This window comes from Mustelus asterias, chromosome 4 (genome assembly GCF_964213995.1).
Source record: "Mustelus asterias chromosome 4, sMusAst1.hap1.1, whole genome shotgun sequence".
Classification (NCBI taxonomy): Eukaryota; Metazoa; Chordata; class Chondrichthyes; order Carcharhiniformes; family Triakidae; genus Mustelus; species Mustelus asterias.
In genome coordinates, this window is record NC_135804.1 from 48,037,725 (window position 1) to 48,056,052 (window position 18,328).

General features: G+C 43.3%; 1 protein-coding gene across 1 annotated transcript in view; it reads right to left on the reverse strand.

Moving 5' to 3' along the window:
• The window catches only part of LOC144493103 (dynein axonemal heavy chain 5-like), a 214,417-nt gene extending 204,244 nt beyond the window's left edge, over positions 1–10,173 (reverse strand). Inside the window, exons 1-3 of the mRNA XM_078212005.1 lie at positions 10,078–10,173; positions 9,604–9,738; positions 4,068–4,152 (exon numbers count right to left, since the gene is read on the reverse strand). Of these exons, the coding sequence (XP_078068131.1) occupies positions 4,068–4,152; positions 9,604–9,738; positions 10,078–10,173 (316 nt within the window). The remainder of the gene's footprint in view (positions 1–4,067; positions 4,153–9,603; positions 9,739–10,077) is intronic.
• Positions 10,174–18,328: the final 8,155 nt, after the last annotated feature.

Consider the following 18,328-nt stretch of genomic DNA (forward strand, 5'->3'; position numbering starts at 1 on the left):
ATTAAGGACCTTGTGGCTGAATGTGCCAAATTGTATCTCTCCTCAGATGTACTGAGATAACAAACAGGCGTCATTGGCTGTGGCTTTAGGGGGTTAACCTTACCCACCAAAAACCTGCCCCGCAATGTGTCAACATCCTTGAAGACCTGTAGCAGCTGGGACTGACTCAAGATGTAATAGCCATCCAGGTTCTAAGGGTACCTGGCAAAAAATGCATGAGAACGCATCGATTGGAAGTTTAGAGAGTAGAATCCTTTTTTATTAAATGAACCTTATTGGCTGCTGCTCACGTGTGCAGTCGCTGGTGCCCTGCACTTGTGGGAAGTAGAAGATCGCTGCAAATCCCACAGCTCTGACAGCCTGGTTTAATTCATCCATGGTGAGAATGATGTAATGCTTTACTGAAAAGATCATCAATCACCTCCCTGATACATTTATGTGTGGACACTTATTCTATAAAGGCAGAGCCCTGGAACAATCCACTGACAAACAGTCACCCTCAGAGCATCTGGCAATGGATAGTCTCCCAGTCAATGTGGCATTTGACCTTCAAGGAGATTGTGGTAAATATGATCTGCCATAATCCTAGAACAGCGAAGGTGTCTTTCGCTCATCTCCACATAAGAGAGGCATTTTCTGAGACCTTTGGGCACACCAAATGCCTCAGCAGATGTGGATCCTTCTCATCAGCACCAGGGTCTTCCTGGGGCCTGCTGGCTCTTGTTTCAGGGCGATGCTCTTCCCTGAGCTCTGCCATACGGTATCCTCACTCGTATCAAAGCTATCAACAAGACAGCGTTGCCTGCAGCCTGCATTCCTCCTTGTATTTGTGAACGAATAGATTAGACACACTATTGCACCTTACCCTATAATGCTTTCCCTCCATCACCCAGCCTGGAGGTCAGTCTAAAGCCCTCAGTTTGCCCTCTGGCATCTCCAGACCATCACTTGCAACTGAAGCACATCCTAAAGGTTCACAAGTGGCTGAGAATTCCCCTCTGACATGACTGCACATTCACAAAGTGGCTTTGATGAAGGTCGATACAGCCATGTACTCTTAATTCAGTTAGGCTACTGTCAGCCTGCCTCCTTTAGCCTAGACATTAGCCCAGCCTTGCTTTAATTTCATGACTGCAGGTGCTGTGTCCTGTAAGTCATGACCATGCATCTGGAAGCTTGCTTTGAGCAACCGTGGTCCCTTGATCCTTCTTCCCTTCTTACATTCCCCTGTGACAGACATGTGGGCAATCAAATCATATGCCTGCCTTTGCCTTAACGGTTCTCTGAAGAATGTTCTTCATGCATTAAAGTGCCAAACTCCTTAATTTGGAATTTAACACAAGTTAACAGTTCTCGGCTGAGCCTTGATCACCATGTCTTCAGATGAAAATTATTAGGATGTCCCTTCCATCGGCCCAATTTTGCAGTTGTCAACTCCTTCACCACAACCTCAGAACCCTCCAAGTGATTTTTTTCAACTGCGTCATTCGAGCTCCTTCTCAAAATGGTGGTGCTTCAGTTCCAGTTTGAGACCAGCTCCAAACTCCCCCATTACCCTCCTATGTTCCTGCATCCAATTTCCTTTCCTCTGATCAGTCTTGTACCTCTCCCTTCAACCCTGGCACATTCATCATTGTGGTTGATGTTCCTGTCCTCCCCACTGAACCCAGGTCTGTCAATATCATAATGTCTTATGTCGACCTGGCCTCCTCCCCTTTGACACCAAATGTAAAAAAACTTTCAAGGGACCCCTTCACCCCAACCACAACACCATCCAATACCCCCCATCCCCATGATTTACCAGCCCCAAAACTACAGGCTGCAGATGCCTCCCCAACAATGATTATGCCATCTGCCACCCAGTACAAAGCCCCCTACCCCCAGGACCGTCTTTAAACAACTGACCATGCCCTTCACACCATGCTGTGCACAACTGACACTGCCCAGACAGGCCTCCCCCTTCCTATGACTGAGACCAAGGCATGCATATCATGCATTGACCCTCTAGCATGACCTGCACAGCCCCATGAGAGTCTACTGATTCCGCCCCTGATAGTGTGGCCTCAGTCTCAGAACTGTCTCATGCTACTCCCTTTAATCCTTTTACAATGACGCCTACCCCAACCAATCACACCTTTGACTTCTCTTCCACGGTCCAGTCACCCTGCCCCAGGCAGGCCTATGTCCCTCTACAGTACCCCTCCCCCTCACCAAATTACCTATTCTTGCCTGTTGGTCACTGAATCTGAGAAGCAGCGAGATTATGGCAGCATTGCTGCTAAAGGTAGGCAACAGAAGCATCCACAAACTTCAAAATCATTGGTAAAGTGAAATCGCCAAGTGCATGCCACGTATATACATGAGTGAATCAGGCCATTTAAATTTTCCGCTGATGTGTTACTTAATTTGGACACAGAACGTGATTCCAGAGAGTTGGCTGTATATTGAGTATTCGTGATATGAAAATGTATGAAAATGCAATTCCTAACATCAATCAGCAGCAGGTTGACCCACCGTTAACCCACCATAAAAGTCGAGAGAACAGTATTCCAAAGGGAAACTGACTTCTGCCATGATTCCCACCACTGGCAGGAGTGGAAAATTTCATCATTGTCTCTCCTCTGAGTTCATACAATGAACATTCAAGTCTGCATCCCTCGAACTAAGGATGAGATCTGTACCAAGGAGAGCACAGTAAGAAATCTCACAACACCAGGAGAGCAGCCATAGTAAAGAGAGTAATTGTTTAAATAGGGTCCAGGGCATCAAAAATGAGGGTGAGGATGCGGTTGAGAAGACTGGCACTTGCAGAAAGGCTGTGGTGAATGGAGGGCCAAAGGCTATCATGCAATTGTAAGTGAATTGGGGAGCAGAGAAGGATGTAGGGTTCGGAAGGGGAATTATTGTAAATTGAGAGCAACACAAGGAACTTATCTGTGGTTCTAAAGATAAATTCGTGAAACTACTTGATGGTAAAGTGAAGGGGGTTGCCATGTACAATGGTTGGGGAGTTTATATGAAGGGAGGGATTAAGGGAGAATAGGAGTGCAGTGGACTCAAGAGGAGAGAGAACCTGATGAATTGAGATGGAGTTTGAGATGACAGAGGATAGGATATCACTTGAGGGGGAAGCAGTGAAGATATCTCGGTGAGAATATTTTATGGTAAACAGGATGGGCAGTAGAGAACAAGGATTTTAAATAAGAGATGAAGAGAGTGGAACAAAGTGTGATGTTGAAATGAGGAGAAAGTGCCAGAGAAGGGGGACAGAACATGGTTTGATTTGATACCTGACAGTATAGGTGGGGCAAGTGGTAGAAGCTACACCCAGGCAGACAGGCTTCATTTAGTGGATGACATCATCCCTCAGATGGGTATTGGTCCAGGCCATGACATTGACAAAGAGCTTCTACATGGTGAGGGCCTGTTCACCTGTGAACAGACATCTGGAGAGGTATGTGGAAATGGGCGGTGATAGCTGATCCATGGGCAGAGTCCACAGATCAGCACCAGAAGGGGTGAACTGGACAGCATTGTGATCGGCAAGATTAGCCCCCAATGGATGGGCTATGTGAGAAGGTTGACAAGAAAGAAGGATGCAACAGTTGAGGTTGCTGCTTGTAAGAGGGCAGTGACAAATGCCTCACTGGACCCTTCGAAGGGGGCCAAGGAAGGCCCATAGGGCAGCTGTAGGCTTACAGCAGTGAGTTAAGCTTGGCATGGTGGCAGAAAAGTAGCAGGTCGATGAGTGCTGTGGAGTTGGGCAGGAATTTAGGCAGGCAGAATACCCAAAGGGGGAGAAATAAAAGGAGGCAGAATGACAGGAAGGAGGAGTCAAAGGCAGATGGAGAGAAAAGATAATAGAAAGGAAATAAGTTGAAATAGGAGTAATACTTCTCAGTATTAAGAATAAGAAGCCAAGAACTGGGAATAATTTTTGATCTGCTTCTTAAATAAAGCAGTGATCGGCTGCAATACATACTATTATTTATGTAACTTTTGTAATCTGTAAGAAAATGAGTTTGAATGAAATGCTGCAACTATTATCATATTCTGTAAAATATAACCTGCATCTGGAAGATCCACTTCCTGATAGAAGAACAGAAGGCTTTGTCTGCCATCTACAGTGAAAAAGTTATCAATTTGTTCCAGCTGAAAAAGAAAAAAAGTTAGAATCAAGCTTTTTTTTTGATCTTTAGTTGCATTTTCTATTCTTCTCCTCTTGTTTGCCATGCACCACCCCTAGCCAAGAATCAAAGGACCTGCCTCCCATCACACGTGCCAGCAAGATAGTGGCATTTACCATTTTTCTAAAGAAACTTCAATCTACATGTAGCAACCTCTTCACCCCCAACCCCACCCCCACCAAAATACAAACGTCCCAATGTACCTGTGATGCCCACAAACATTTTCATTCACTTTAAAGCAGAAAGTTTCTTTATTTTGGAATATTTATAACAAGTCACTAAAATACAATAAAAAGCAAGTTCCTTACTGATGCACTTTACCATCCATAATGTTATTCCAGAGATCATCCATCTGGCAAAGAAGCTGGAGCCAGGCTGTCTTCAACATAGGTTTATTCACAAAACTGAGTACAACATAAATACAAACTATTTTCTCTTCCACACAGTTCCTCCACACAGGTGGAAATTGGTTCTTACATATGTGTCCTAATCTTTCCCCAAATAGTACTGGCTGCTCTTAATCATAACTGGAGCCTGCACTTAATTGTCACAGCATTTGCAACATTAAGGGCGGAGTTTTCCAGCCATTCGCGCTGGCGGGACCTTCCAGTCTCATCGATGGCAACTCCCTACCACAGGCGCGAACTACGGGAAACTCCATTAACAGCGGAAGAACCAGAAGATCCCGCCACCAACTAGTGAAGGGCTGCATCTGCCACCACAAAACATGCCGTGGAGTGGGGGGAGAAATTCCCGCCTGAGGATTCCTTCCTCCTTTAAAAGAAAAAAAATTAACACGTGCATATCTACAGACAAAATTTCGAAAAGGAACTGAAGGAAGAAAAATAAATCTTATGGCTTGCAAGACTTATATCATGATCCTTCTTCTGAAACTACCAATAACTTCTCACTGGAAGCATTCCTTTTGGTAAAATGGTCGGACAATCAAGGGCTTGTGTCCACCCATTTAAGTTTGGAGAATTATTTTCTCTCCACAATTGTTTCAAACTAGCAATATCAATTCTTAATATCTTCTCATTCACGCATCTTGTGGAGCGCACATTATTCCAAAGGGAACAATTGTCGATATAACGTTCAAAAGGTATGGTTTCTTCCGCATCTCCTTGCTATAGGATTTCCCCCAACATATTTGATAAAAGAATGCCATGTCAAGTGCAAGAGTTTCAGCAGCCAGAGGACATTTTGCATTTCTCCTTATTTTTTTGGTTTCCTAAGCCAAGGGGCAACATATACTTTCTCTCCCAGAAGCAATATTATAAAACCAGCTGTGTTTGCAAGCTCATCATAAAGGTTTGCATGAAAGGCATCACTAAAAACAACTAACTTTATACTCCTGGGGTCGGTCATCCAAAGATGGAAATTACAGCACACATTTCTCCATATTTAATTTTTTAATATTTTGTTTGCCTATAAAATGTCCTCGACCTTTGAATGTTTCATTATAGTACTTAGTTCCAAGGCATCAAAACTTGCATTGAGCCTTTTCTGTGTTCCTAGCCAATTCAATTGTTCAACTCGACTTCACAGCTGCTCTATCTCAGCTTTGGAAGCATCTGCATCTTTTTGTGAGGACCTGGCACAATTAACTGTGATAAGGTTAAATACTTTCTAAGTAAGATACATCTAAAGGCTTCAGAAGCCTGACTCCCAATCTTGAATTCTGTTTTAAGCCTGTCAATAATCTTTTTTTCAAACTCACCAGTACTACCCCAAAAGAGATCGTAACATTCACTATAAAGATGCCAAAGAGTTTTGCATCATGGTACCAATAAAACATGGCAGGATCCAATTTTAGTTGGAGACAGCCCAACTTCAAGAAAATGGACCAAACCAAAAGATGCCATACACTGGAAGCATCATTCAAACTATAGACATACTTATTTAACTTCCAAAGTTTTCCCCCTACATCTGGCACCACTTTAGGAGGTTGGAGAAACACTTCTCTCTACAGATGTTTCCTCTACAGAAATGCAGCTTTTAATGTATATTCTATTGTCTTACGTTCCCAAGAAAATATTGCTAAGAGGCCCAAATGTTTTAAAACTTCCCTTTCTTGCTGTGGACAAGTGCACTCTGACCTTTTGATTTCCTAAGCATTCTTCAAAACCCCAGGGCACTAACATTTTGATTTGATTTGATTTATTATTGTCACATGCATTGGTATACAGTGAAAAGTATTGTTTCTTGTATGTTTTACAAAGCATACTGTACATAGAGAAGGAAAGGAGAGAGTGCAGAATATAGTGTTACAGTCATAGCTAAGCTAGAGTGTAGAGAAAAATCAACTTCATGTGAGATAGGTCCATTCAAAACTCTGATAGCAGCAGAGAGGAAGCTGTTCTTGAGTCAGTTGGTACGTGTCCTCAGACTTTTGTATAATTTTCCCTATGAAAGAAGGTGGGAGAGAGAATGTCTAGATGGCGTGGGGTCCTTCGTTATGCTGGCTGCTTGGCCTTATAGCTTTGCCTTATGGCTTTGGCCTTATAAATTCCATCCTGTAGGTCCTTTTCTGTGCAGATCCATCTATGTGGCAATGCTGGTTGATCCCTGTCAGAGACCTCTGAAAACACACCAAACTCTCTCCAACTTTCTAACCCTTTCTGTTGAGCTTCTGTTGTTCCTCTGTTTAAGAAAGGGAATAGAAATGACCCTGGTAATTATAGACCGGTTAGTCTTACTTCGGTGGTTGGTAAATTGATGGAAAAGGTCCTTAGGGATGGGATTTACGACCATTTAGAAAGATGCGGATTAATCCGGGATAGTCAGCACGGATTCGTGAAGGGCAAGTCGTGCCTCACAAATTTGATAGACTTTTTTGAGGAGGTAACTAAGTGTGTTGATGAAGGTAGGGCAGTTGATGTCATATACATGGATTTTAGTAAGGCGTTTGATAAGGTCCCCCATGGTCGGCTTATGATGAAAGTGAGGAGGTGTGGGATAGAGGGAAGGTTGGCCGATTGAATAGGTAACTGGCTGTCTGATCGAAGACAGAGGGTGGTGGTGGATGGAAAATTTTCGGATTGGAGGCAGGTTGCTCACGGAGTGCCACAGGGATCAGTGCTTGGTCCTCTGCTCTTTGTGATTTTTATTAATGACTTAGAGGAGGGGGCTGAAGGGTGGATCAGTAAATTTGCTGATGACACCAAGATTGGTGGAGTAGTGGATGAGGTGGAGGGCTGTTGTAGGATGCAAAGAGACATAGATAGGATGCAAAGCTGGGCTGAAAAATGGCAAATGGAGTTTAACCCTGATAAATGTGAGGTGATTCATTTTGGTAGGACTAATTTAAATGTGGATTACAGGGTCAAAGGTAGGATTCTGAAGACTGTGGAGGAACAGAGAGATCTTGGGGTCCATATCCACAGATCTCTAAAGGTTGCCACTCAAGTGGATAGAGCTGTGAAGAAGGCCTATAGTGTGTTAGCTTTTATTAACAGGGGGTTGGAGTTTAAGAGCCGTGGGGTTATGCTGCAACTGTACAGGACCTTGGTGAGACCACATTTGGAATATTGTGTGCAGTTCTGGTCACCTCACTATAAGAAGGATGTGGAAGCGCTGGAAAGAGTGCAGAGGAGATTTACCAGGATGCTGCCTGGTTTGGAGGGTAGGTCTTACGAGGAAAGGTTGAGGGAGCTAGGGCTGTTCTCTCTGGAGCGGAGGAGGCTGAGGGGAGACTTAATAGAGGTTTATAAAATAATGAAGGGGATAGATCGAGTGAACGTTCAAAGACTATTTCCTCAGGTGGATGGAGCTATTACAAGGGGGCATAACTATAGGGTTCATGGTGGAAGATATAGGAAGGATATCAGAGGTAGGTTCTTTCGCAGAGAGTGGTTGGGGTGTGGAATGGACTGCCTGCAGTGATAGTGGAGTCAGACACTTTAGGACCATTTAAGTGGTTATTGGATAGGCACATGGAGCACACCAGGATGATAGGGAGTAGGATAGCTTGATCTTGGTTTCAGATAAAGCTCGGCACAACATCGTGGGCCGAAGGGCCTGTTCTGTGCTGTACTGTTCTATGTTCCCATATGGCTTTATCTTTTAATTTGTCGGCAGCTATAAAAACTATTCAGTCAAGAGGACTTCTGCTTCTATTAGCTTGTCAGGATGGTGCTGCATTTTCCATTACATTGTGTTGTCTAGTCAAACCGCAACCTCTGTCTGTCTTGCCTGTCCGGGCTACTACTGTTAGATCCGCTATATGTCCGATCTGAGCCCCTTTCCACCATATGTAAACGTTTCCTCAACCAGGACTCATCTCCTGACCCATGACTGGATCTTGAACCATGCCTTCTTATTTTCTATTTTCACACAGCGTTCTCCCAGTCCATGACCCTCACGCCATGATCCTGGACATTCAACCAATTGTTCTATTTTACTGAAGATTTCCCTGCAATGTTCCACCATTGTTGCATCTCTCCAGTTATTCGAACCTTTCCAGTTCCTCACAATCAGCTTCTCTACTGGCACCTAACCACTGATCTATCATAGCTTGTCCCTCTGACCTATCCCACAAAATATATGATTATGTGTCAGCTAAATGTAATAAATCCTGTTGCAAGTCATACCCTGCCTGAACACAATGGTTAACATAGTGCTACTACCCATTAGCTGAAAATGTACTGTCAATAGATATTGTAAAAATACCACAAGAATTTCAAATATATGAATGAAAAGACACAGGAATGACTTAGAGTCTGTGATCTGATCTCAGTGTTCAGAATAAAGTTAATTGATAGATGTTATCTAAATAAATTTAATTAGTTTGTTGCTTCAAAGTGATTCATTATGCTAAATATGTTTTTTAACTTTATATGTTCATAATTTAACAGTTCAGATTGATCCAATATTGAGTCACACAAATTCTGAACTCAAACAATAAAGCACCAAATTCCCATTGTAGGTCATGTGTAGCCCTGCTCTACTTGATTTGAGTAGCCATGCTAACTAACCTATATCATCCTAGTCAGTTATATATTTTCCTCCACCAAGAGATGCAAAAGGTCCAGAGGGGCAAATTTTTCACAGAGGGTGGTGAGTGTCTGGAACGAGCTGCCAGAGGGAGTGGCAGAGGTGGGTACAATTTTGTCTTTTAAAAAGCATTTAAAGAGTTACTTGGACAAGATTAGTAAAGAGGGACATGGGCCAAATAAAGGCAATTGGGACTAACTTAATGGTAAAAACTGGGCGGCATGGACAAGGTGGGCTAAAGGGCCTGTTTCCATGCTGTAGACCTCTATGACTCTATAACTCTAAATCATACAATCTATCTTAATGTTGTGTTTGTAACAAATACTTATGATCCTGTAATCCCACATGTTACACAATTTTGAGATTTAATTCCTAAATAAAACTAAATAGAATTTATGTGCAAACAAAACATTTTGCTTACTTGATCCCCTTCCAGTATAAAATCTTCAACGTCGGATCTTTCCAGATGGACACAGGTCGCCACAATATCAAAAACATACTCATGTCTGCTATCTAACTGTGTCCGTTTAGCTTCGCGTTCTTCTCTTAGCTTGTGCTGCAATACAGTACAAAACAGTGCAAGGTCGAGATTTTTCTTACAATATAGGGAAATTTAATTCATTTTGTAAATATTTCCATCAAGGTAAATGTGTCAGTGTTATGGATGTAATATATTTCCCCCAGTGTTGGGATTGGTGTCCAGTACTAGTAATACTACTGTATGGCCAGAAAAGCTTATAATGGGATGTCTAATTTGACTTCAGTTCTAAAGAAAAGCCATATTGGACCTGAAATGTTAAATCTCTCTCCACAGGTCCTGTCAGACCTGCTAAATCTTTCCAACATTTTCTGTTTTTATTTCAGCTTTCCAGCATCTGCAGTATTTTGCTTTTACTTGTCTAGTTTTGGTATTGATTTGAAGTGCAGAGTGAAGAAACAAAGTGCCTTGCAAAACAAATCTCAGTGGGCTTATTGATATGATATGTCCCATGGTCTAGGCTGCAGACCACAATCGTACATCCAATTGTTTCCCATCTTCATTAGTGGGGTAGACTATATTATCCCTGCCCTGTGCGGATTTGCTGAGTTCCAAACAGGCACATTAGTGGATGGTGCTGATTCAAATTACAGCATTTCTATATTATAACAACACCAACTGCAGAAGATTGCCTGCTGCTGTTGTACCTATTCCAAATTGGACGCCGAGGCACATAGGAGATGCTTGGGCTGATGAGCAAAAGCTTTATAAAAGAGGTAGGTTTTAAAGAGCATCTAAAATGAGTAATGAGAAGAAGAGACATGGAGGAGTTGGCAGAGAGGAAACAAAGAGTAGGAATTAATGGGTGCTTTTCAAACTGGCAGGCAGTAACTAGTGGGGTGCCACAGGGATCAGTGCTGAGACCCCAACTATTCACAATATATATGAATGATTTGGATGAGGGAACAAAATGTAACATCTCAAAGTTGCAGATGATACCAAGTTGGGTGGGAGGGTGAACTGTGACGAGGATGCAGAAATCCATCAGAATGATCTGGGCAGGTTGGGTGAGTGGGCAAATCAATGGCAGATGCAGTATAATTTGGATAAATGTGAGATTATTCACTTTGAAAGCAAAAACAAAAAGGCAGATTACTACCTGAATGGTTGTAAATTGGGAGGGGGGAGTGTGCAGCGGGAACTGGGTGTCCTTGTGCACCAGTCACTGAAGGTAAGCATGCAGGTGCAGCAGACGGTAAAGAAGGCAAATGGCATGTTGGCCTTCATTGCGAGAGATTTTGAGTAAAGAAGCAAGGATGTGTTGTTGCAATTATACAGGGCCTTGGTGAGGCCACACCTAGAGTATTGTGTGCAGTTTTGGTCTTCTTTTCTGAGGAAGGATGTCCTTGCTCTGGAGAGAGTGCAGTGAAGCTTTACCAGACTGATTCCAGGGATGGTGGGACTGATGTATGAGGAGAGATTGACTAGGTTAGGATTGTTTTTGCTGGCGTTCAGATGAATGAGGGGAGATCTCACAGAGACTTATAAAATTCTAACAGGACTAGACAGGGTAGATGCAGGGAGGATGTTCCCGATGGTGGGGGAGTCCAGAACCAGAGGTCACAGCCTGAGGATTCAGGGTAGACCATTTACGACGTAGGTGAGGAGACGTTTCTTCACCCAAAGAGTGGTGAGCTGTGGAATTCATTAGCACAGGAAGTAGTTGATGCCAAATCATTGAATGTATTCAAGAGGTGGCTGGTGGCTGGGGCGAATGGGATCAAAGGTTATGGGGAAAAAGCAGGATTAGGCTATTGAGTTGGATGATCAGCCATGGTTGTAATGAATGGTGGAGCAGGCTCAAAGGGCAAAGGGCCTCCTCCTGCTCCTATCTTCTATGTTTCTAAAGTGGGAACTCGAGAGCTTAGCGCTTTGGTAGCTGTAAGCAAGGCTACCATAGTTGGGGTGGTGACGCTCCTGCTCCAGAGGCCAGAATTGGAGGAATTACAAATATCTTGGAGAATTTTAGAATGAGATTATGGTTTGGGGAGCAGTGGGAGAAAAATTTAAAAACGAGAATGAAATTCTTAAAGTCCAGGCTTTACTTAACCAGGAACCAATGCTGCCTTGAGAGCACTGGGATGATGAGCGAATGGGAGTTGATATGAGTTATGTATTCTTAATGTGAAGGTTTATAAGTTTGTTATGTTTTAAACCAACTTTTTAATTTAAGGTAAAATGGGGTAATGAAGAGAGTCATGTAGTCTATTGAGTTTTGCCTGGCAACAGACAGATAGCTTGGTAACATCGGGATGGGGGGCTCAAGGTTTATTTAAACAAGATGCAAAACTTTCAAACTTGAAACAAAGGCAAGAGCAAACGGGGCTGATATTGGCAGATTTTCTGTTTCCGGGTTTTCAGACAGAAAAAGAGAGGTCTCATTGAGAGAGAGAAAGGATGTTGATGGTTTGTTGATTATGTTATTAAAGATTAAATGATGATGAGCCATATTTGATTAAGGACTAGGGTCACGTATAAAGAAAGTCATTCCTGGTGGGGAGGTGGGGGCAAGAGGGAGGAGAACTTCCTCTTAGGCCTGCTCCGAGGCATGGCCAAGTAGGCCATTAACAGGTCCAGGCAGTGGGCAGTTGAGGGGGTGATTGGGTCCAATAGTCTGCCCCTCTTCCACAGGGATGTTTGCGCACAAGTGAAGGAGAGGGACCAAACAGTGTTCTTTGGCACGTTTGACACCTTCCATGACTGGTGGCCACCACAGGGGCTGCAGTGCATTATCTGCTTCAGAAACCTTAAATGAAACTTTTCAAACTAAATTACAATGAAGTTTTGACTTTTTGTTACAGTACCCCTTTAAGGGATTGTTAATTTTATTTGTTAATTCATCTATTTGGTACTCAAAAAAGTATAAAAGGAATCAACTGGGACATTGGGGTGATAGTTCCAATTCCAATTCTTGTCCTGCACCTAGTGGTGCACTAAGGTAGATTTTCATCTGTTTCCATAGTTAGTTATTCCTGGAACAGGTCTCTAATCTGTCACCAGAGGTTTATACTTTGAGGGGCGTCATTCTGCATCAAGCATGGCTAACCAGAGGTCTGTCCCATTCTTACCGCCAGCCATTAGCATGTTGGAAGGATTTGCAGGTTGACACTCAACCTCTTTGGCTGCATTATGAATGCACCTTCTTTGGCTGGGGTAGTAGTTACAAGACAGAAATCTGTAAGGCTGCATCTGGGAATAAACCTACTCTCAAAAGACCTGTGTCATGTTTTGCACTTCACCATCTGGCTTAAATCCATTTAATGAAGGACTGTAGCTAGTGTGGTCAGCAGAGCGGAAAGTGTAGCTTTTCTTTGGAATACTCAACAGGATGCGGGAGAGAGGATGGACTCTCATCAAAATAATGCATCCCATGGCAATCTAATTAATCCAGAAGATTGGTCATGATGTTGTCAGGAGGGAAAGAATTGCTGGGATGAACCTTACTGCTGGCATTTGGTTTGGAGTTTCTCTGGAAACTGTGAGAAGTACCTTTTGACAGTCACTTGATGTTATGACTTTGGCAAGATAGGAAGAAGCAAACCCAAGGAAGTTAGGCGTGATGTTGGACTGGTTCCTAAAAACTGCAGTTCTGCAGAGTTGGTAGTACAGAGTAACAGTGGCGTGAGGTTTTTAATTGTGTTTGAGGGGTGATATATTTTCTGTAATTTAGGGTATTGCTTAATAAATAATCTTTAGGTGATATTGATTCTTATCTCTGGTGAAGAGTCACCCAGACTTGAGACATCAGCTCTGATCTCTCTCCATAGATGTTGTTAAACCTGCTGAGATTTTCCAGCATTTTCTGTTTCTGTTTCAGCTTTCAGCATCCGCAGTAATTTGCTTTTATATTCTTTGTTGTAGCAAAAATTTTGGGCGGGATTTCCTGGTCCCTGGTGGGTGGGACCAGAAACCTTGGAGTGCAGCTAAAAGCCAGTTTTCCTTGGCACAAAAACAGGTTGTAATTTTCCCCACCTGGCTTCATGGCGGGTCGGATTGGCTGCTGCACCATGTCGGGAAATGCATTTGTGTTCCTTTGCATCTCATGAATGCTTGTTAAAAACTCAGCTCACAGGTTCACAAATCACGTTCACATTCCAAATCTAATTGCCACACCAGTGGATTATTAGACTGGTGTGAATCACGACTGGATATAATTGACATGCATCTGCTGAATTGTGCTTCACTCACAACTTCAAGGTTTGTATGCACGCCTATGTTTCACTGCACTGTTCTTGTGGCGACTTCGACCCCATACCAAGGTTGCTCAGGTAAGAGCAGTGGGAAGAGAAGGGGGCTGGAAGGCACATGCTTGACAAGGAGGAGGGTGACTGCACAGAGGCAAGGGGAAGACTGGAAGGCACATGTTTGACAAGAGGGGGTAGGTGGTGACTGGAGCCCTAGAGGGAATGGATGGACAGAGACAAAATCATTGGTGGATGCTGGGCGCTGAATGGAGCGCAGGAGAGAAGGAGTAGAAAGGGACACATGGCTGAGGATGGGGGAGAGGGGAGCAGTTTAAAGTAGGTGGCAGGACAAGGCTGAGGCAGTCCTATTGGCAGTGCACACCAGGTAGCTAGGGCCAGAAAGCTAAGGCAGTTCTGTGGCAGTGCACACCATGCTACAAGGCTATGCCTGGCATGTATGTGTTGGTCCCAGTCCAGGGAAGGAGGTGAGTGTGTCTTTGCTTGTCATTCATGCACAGCATGAGTGCAGGGTGCAGTCAGTCCCTCACATTGGGACCCAGGGGGTTGGTGATTTGATACCTGGTGACAGATGGCACAGTCAATGGGGAGGCTTCTGCAGCCTGTTAATGGAGAACTGGTAAGTAAAAAGGGGCTGCTCAATTGTCTCATGAGATGAGTCTCAATCGGTCACTGTGCATAGGGCCTCAAGATGGGGGGCAGTGAATTCGACATTGGGGCATAGACATACACAAGGAATGATTCGGGGAGGATAGGGATATCTACTAGAATAATGATGAGCTCCTGCATTAAAGAAGAAGGCAGGAGAATTATCAGATGGAGGGAAACTTATGCATGATGCCCTTCTGTGACAATAGGAGGGGCTTGAATGGTGAGAGAGCTGGTTGGAAGCTGGTCTCATAATAGAAGCAGAGCAATACTATTTTAACAGCTTATGTAATCATGCAGTTGAAAAATACCTTGGGGAAAAAAATCGCTGGGGGAAGTATCTGAGGGCTTCTGGGAGAAGTCAAATATTACACATTTGGGTGGATTGAAGAGGCACCTTAATCATTTTTTTCATTATCCTTTCATGGGATTTGGGCATCGCTGGCAAGGCCAGCATTTATTTCCTTTTCCTAATTGCCCTTCAACTGAATGGCTTGCTTGGCCATTTCAGAGGGCAGTTAAGAGTCAACCACATTGCTGTGGGTCTGAAGTCACATGCAGGCCATAGAATCCCTACAGTACAAAAAGAGGCCATTCAGCCCTTCAAGTTGGCACCGACAACAATCCCACCCAAGCCCTATCCTCGTAACCTCATGTATTTAACCTCCTAATCCCCCTGACACTAAGGGGCAATTTAGCATGGCCAATGCACCTAACCAGCACATCTTTGGACTGTGGGAGGAAACCAGAGCATCCGGAGGAAACCCACGCAGACACGGGGAGAATGTGCAGACTCCGCACAGACAGTGACCCAAGCTGGGAATCAAACCCAGGTCCTTGGCGCTGTGAATCAGCAGTGCTAACCACTGTGCCACTGTGCCCCAGGCCAGATCAGGTAAGGATGGCAGATTTACTTCCCGAAATGACATTAATGAATCAGATGGGTTTTATGACAATCAACAATGGTTTCATGGTCATCATTAGACTTTTAATTCCAGATCGTTTTCTTCAATTGATTTTGAATTCCATCATCTGCTGTGGTGGGATTCGAACCCAAGTCCCAAGAGCATTACCCTGTGTTTTTGGATTACTAGTCCAGTAACAATACCACTACGCCACCGCCTCCCTATAAACTGATCCTGGTGGTTGATGGCTTGGTACCGGCTGGCAGATGGCGCAGCCACGGTCAGGGGAGGCTGATCATTTGTCCTTCTCATAGAAGCATGAAAAGATCAGAATCATCCTACAGTAAACACTTCACTGAATATGGCAGCCTTCAAGAGAGAAGGAAAGCACTGCAAAAATCAGTATGCATGGAGTGTTGCAAGGTGCCTCAAGAAGGACAGTCATCAATTACTGGTTCTTGCTTGACCGTCTCAGAACTGAGCTGAATCCAGACTCTGGCATCTCTCCAAAGGCCATCTTTCATACAATAATAATGTTCTGGCCTCATCCGCACACTGAAACCCCAACATGAGATTATTCTTTAGGACGCTGTGATCTGTCACTGTCAATGATGGATGTAAGCCTATGAGTCAGGTCACCTTTGTGTGTGCAGAGAGAGCTTCAGCAGCACTGTTGTCTGATCATTGGCAAGCACTCATGACCCCACCTTTGTCTGGAGCTTTCCAGGTTCATGTCCAACAATGTCTTGGCCTCTAATAATAAAGAGAACACAGCATATGCACTGGAGCTTCATTCTTATTCCATTAGAAGCTTCCAACTTCTGGCAGGTTAAGATATACAAGAGGAAGCCTAGGACAGTGTCAGGATCAGATAACTATGTTGATTGCCATTTTCAAAGCTAGCACAGCGTTTCTGTCAAGTCATGCTAGTCAGGCCTCCAGGTGCAAACCAGCATCCTCACATAGACCAGCATCATGAGGCTAGACACACACCTATAACATTGCACTGACGTGGCTGTCTAGCAGACATTTCAGGAGTTATCTACCAAGTACAAGCTAGGTCCATAGCTCTGCATCATAAGTGGGAAGTGGGAACTATTATCGGGCTAATGTTTGGCCATAAACGCAGTTACAAAATCACGCTGCAGACCACCATGAATGGCTAAGGTTACATACTATTACTTGAAATGTATCCCATATGCAAACCAGGCAGATATTATACGGAGGCCATCGAAAGATGCACTGGGACAGACTAGCTTCAATGCGGCTCACCAATAAAACATATAACATCCATAGTGAACAGACTTCAGTGCAACAGCCTCAGGATAATAAAAGACTTTCCAAACTTAATACTCATGAGGTCACATGCTATGATCCTCTGATGTATGTTTATAATATGAATTGCCCCAACATCATGCTGATGGAACTTTGTTCATGTCGCTCCTATTGACATAAAGGGGACTGACTGAACTGAGATTGGACGAAACATCAGAGACCTGAGGCTCAAGATGAGAGATAAATGAGGAATGGGGCATCTGTTACACTTGGATGGGTCAGAGCATTGCATCAAATAGAAGAGCCATTCACTAGAAGAGACTTCCAGAAAAGCAAAATAGACATACAGATGTGCGAAGTATATACAGTGTGTCAACATCCGTGCCACCATTACGCTCTCATTAGTTCTTAATTTTTCTTAGCCTTTCGTTGCATTTAAATGCATCCCAGACATCGTGAATTTTAAGTAAATAGATTAAATAAACTTTCAACCCTTTATCTTCAAATTTTATATAATGATAGACACGGACCCTGACTGAAAAAAACATTTGTCATAAAATGACAAGTTTCTCAATTTTTTAAATCAGGAAAATTACCAATCCAGTTAGTTTTCCATTTTCTCTTGATTCCTCCCAACAATTTTCACTGTTGCTCCCTGATTTCCTTCATTCCTATACTACCTGGAGCTTAGAATGAGGAGTGATCTTGTTAAAACATACAAGATTCTGAAGGGGCTTGACAAGATAGGCAGATAGCTTGTTTCCCAGGTCCGGGAACCTGGACTGATATGCAGTCTCAGGATAAGGGGATGATAATTTAGGACTGAGATGAGATGAAATTTCTCCATTTAAAGGACTGTTAATCTTTGGAGTTCTCCATGCCTGAGATTTTTGGATGCTCTGCTATGAATATATTTAAGACTGAGATAGACAGATTTTTGGTCTGTCAGAAACCAAGAGATATGGGGAGCTGGCAGGCAAGTGGAGTTGAGACGAAGATTAGCCATGATCATATTGAACGGTATGTTAGTATATCCAGTTTCTGTCTAATCTCAGTTGCCTTTTTTTTAACCAATTCCTCCAGTTTTACTTTTCCAAAAAGTTACCTGCTTCTCTTTTGTTTCCATCAGACGGAGAATAGAAGGCACGCTGCTTCAAGAACGAGTCACAAGTTCTTACAATTCTGGACGGGCAGAACAACTCAGAATAAGTTCACAGCAGGCACTTTGCAGTAATCATTACAGTGCTGGTGGCTCTCCCGTCATTTCCTCCTCAATTCAGGACAGCTTTTAATACACAATATACACAGTTATCTCATTACTTAGATTACTGGTGCATTTTGTATTAAACAGCATATGTTAACCTAAGGAAGGTTCACATTCTCATCACCTTTAGCTACTCCTCCCTTCTGCATTTGGCTGAGTCTTCACCCTTATGAAATATTTGTGAGGTTAGAAGATCTGCTCTTGACTCTACCCTTTCAAAGTCATTCAATGCAAACAAAAGCCAGTAATGTGATACATGGTAACACACTCATCTGTGAAGCTGGCACTCAATTCTGACAGGAATCATTCAAATG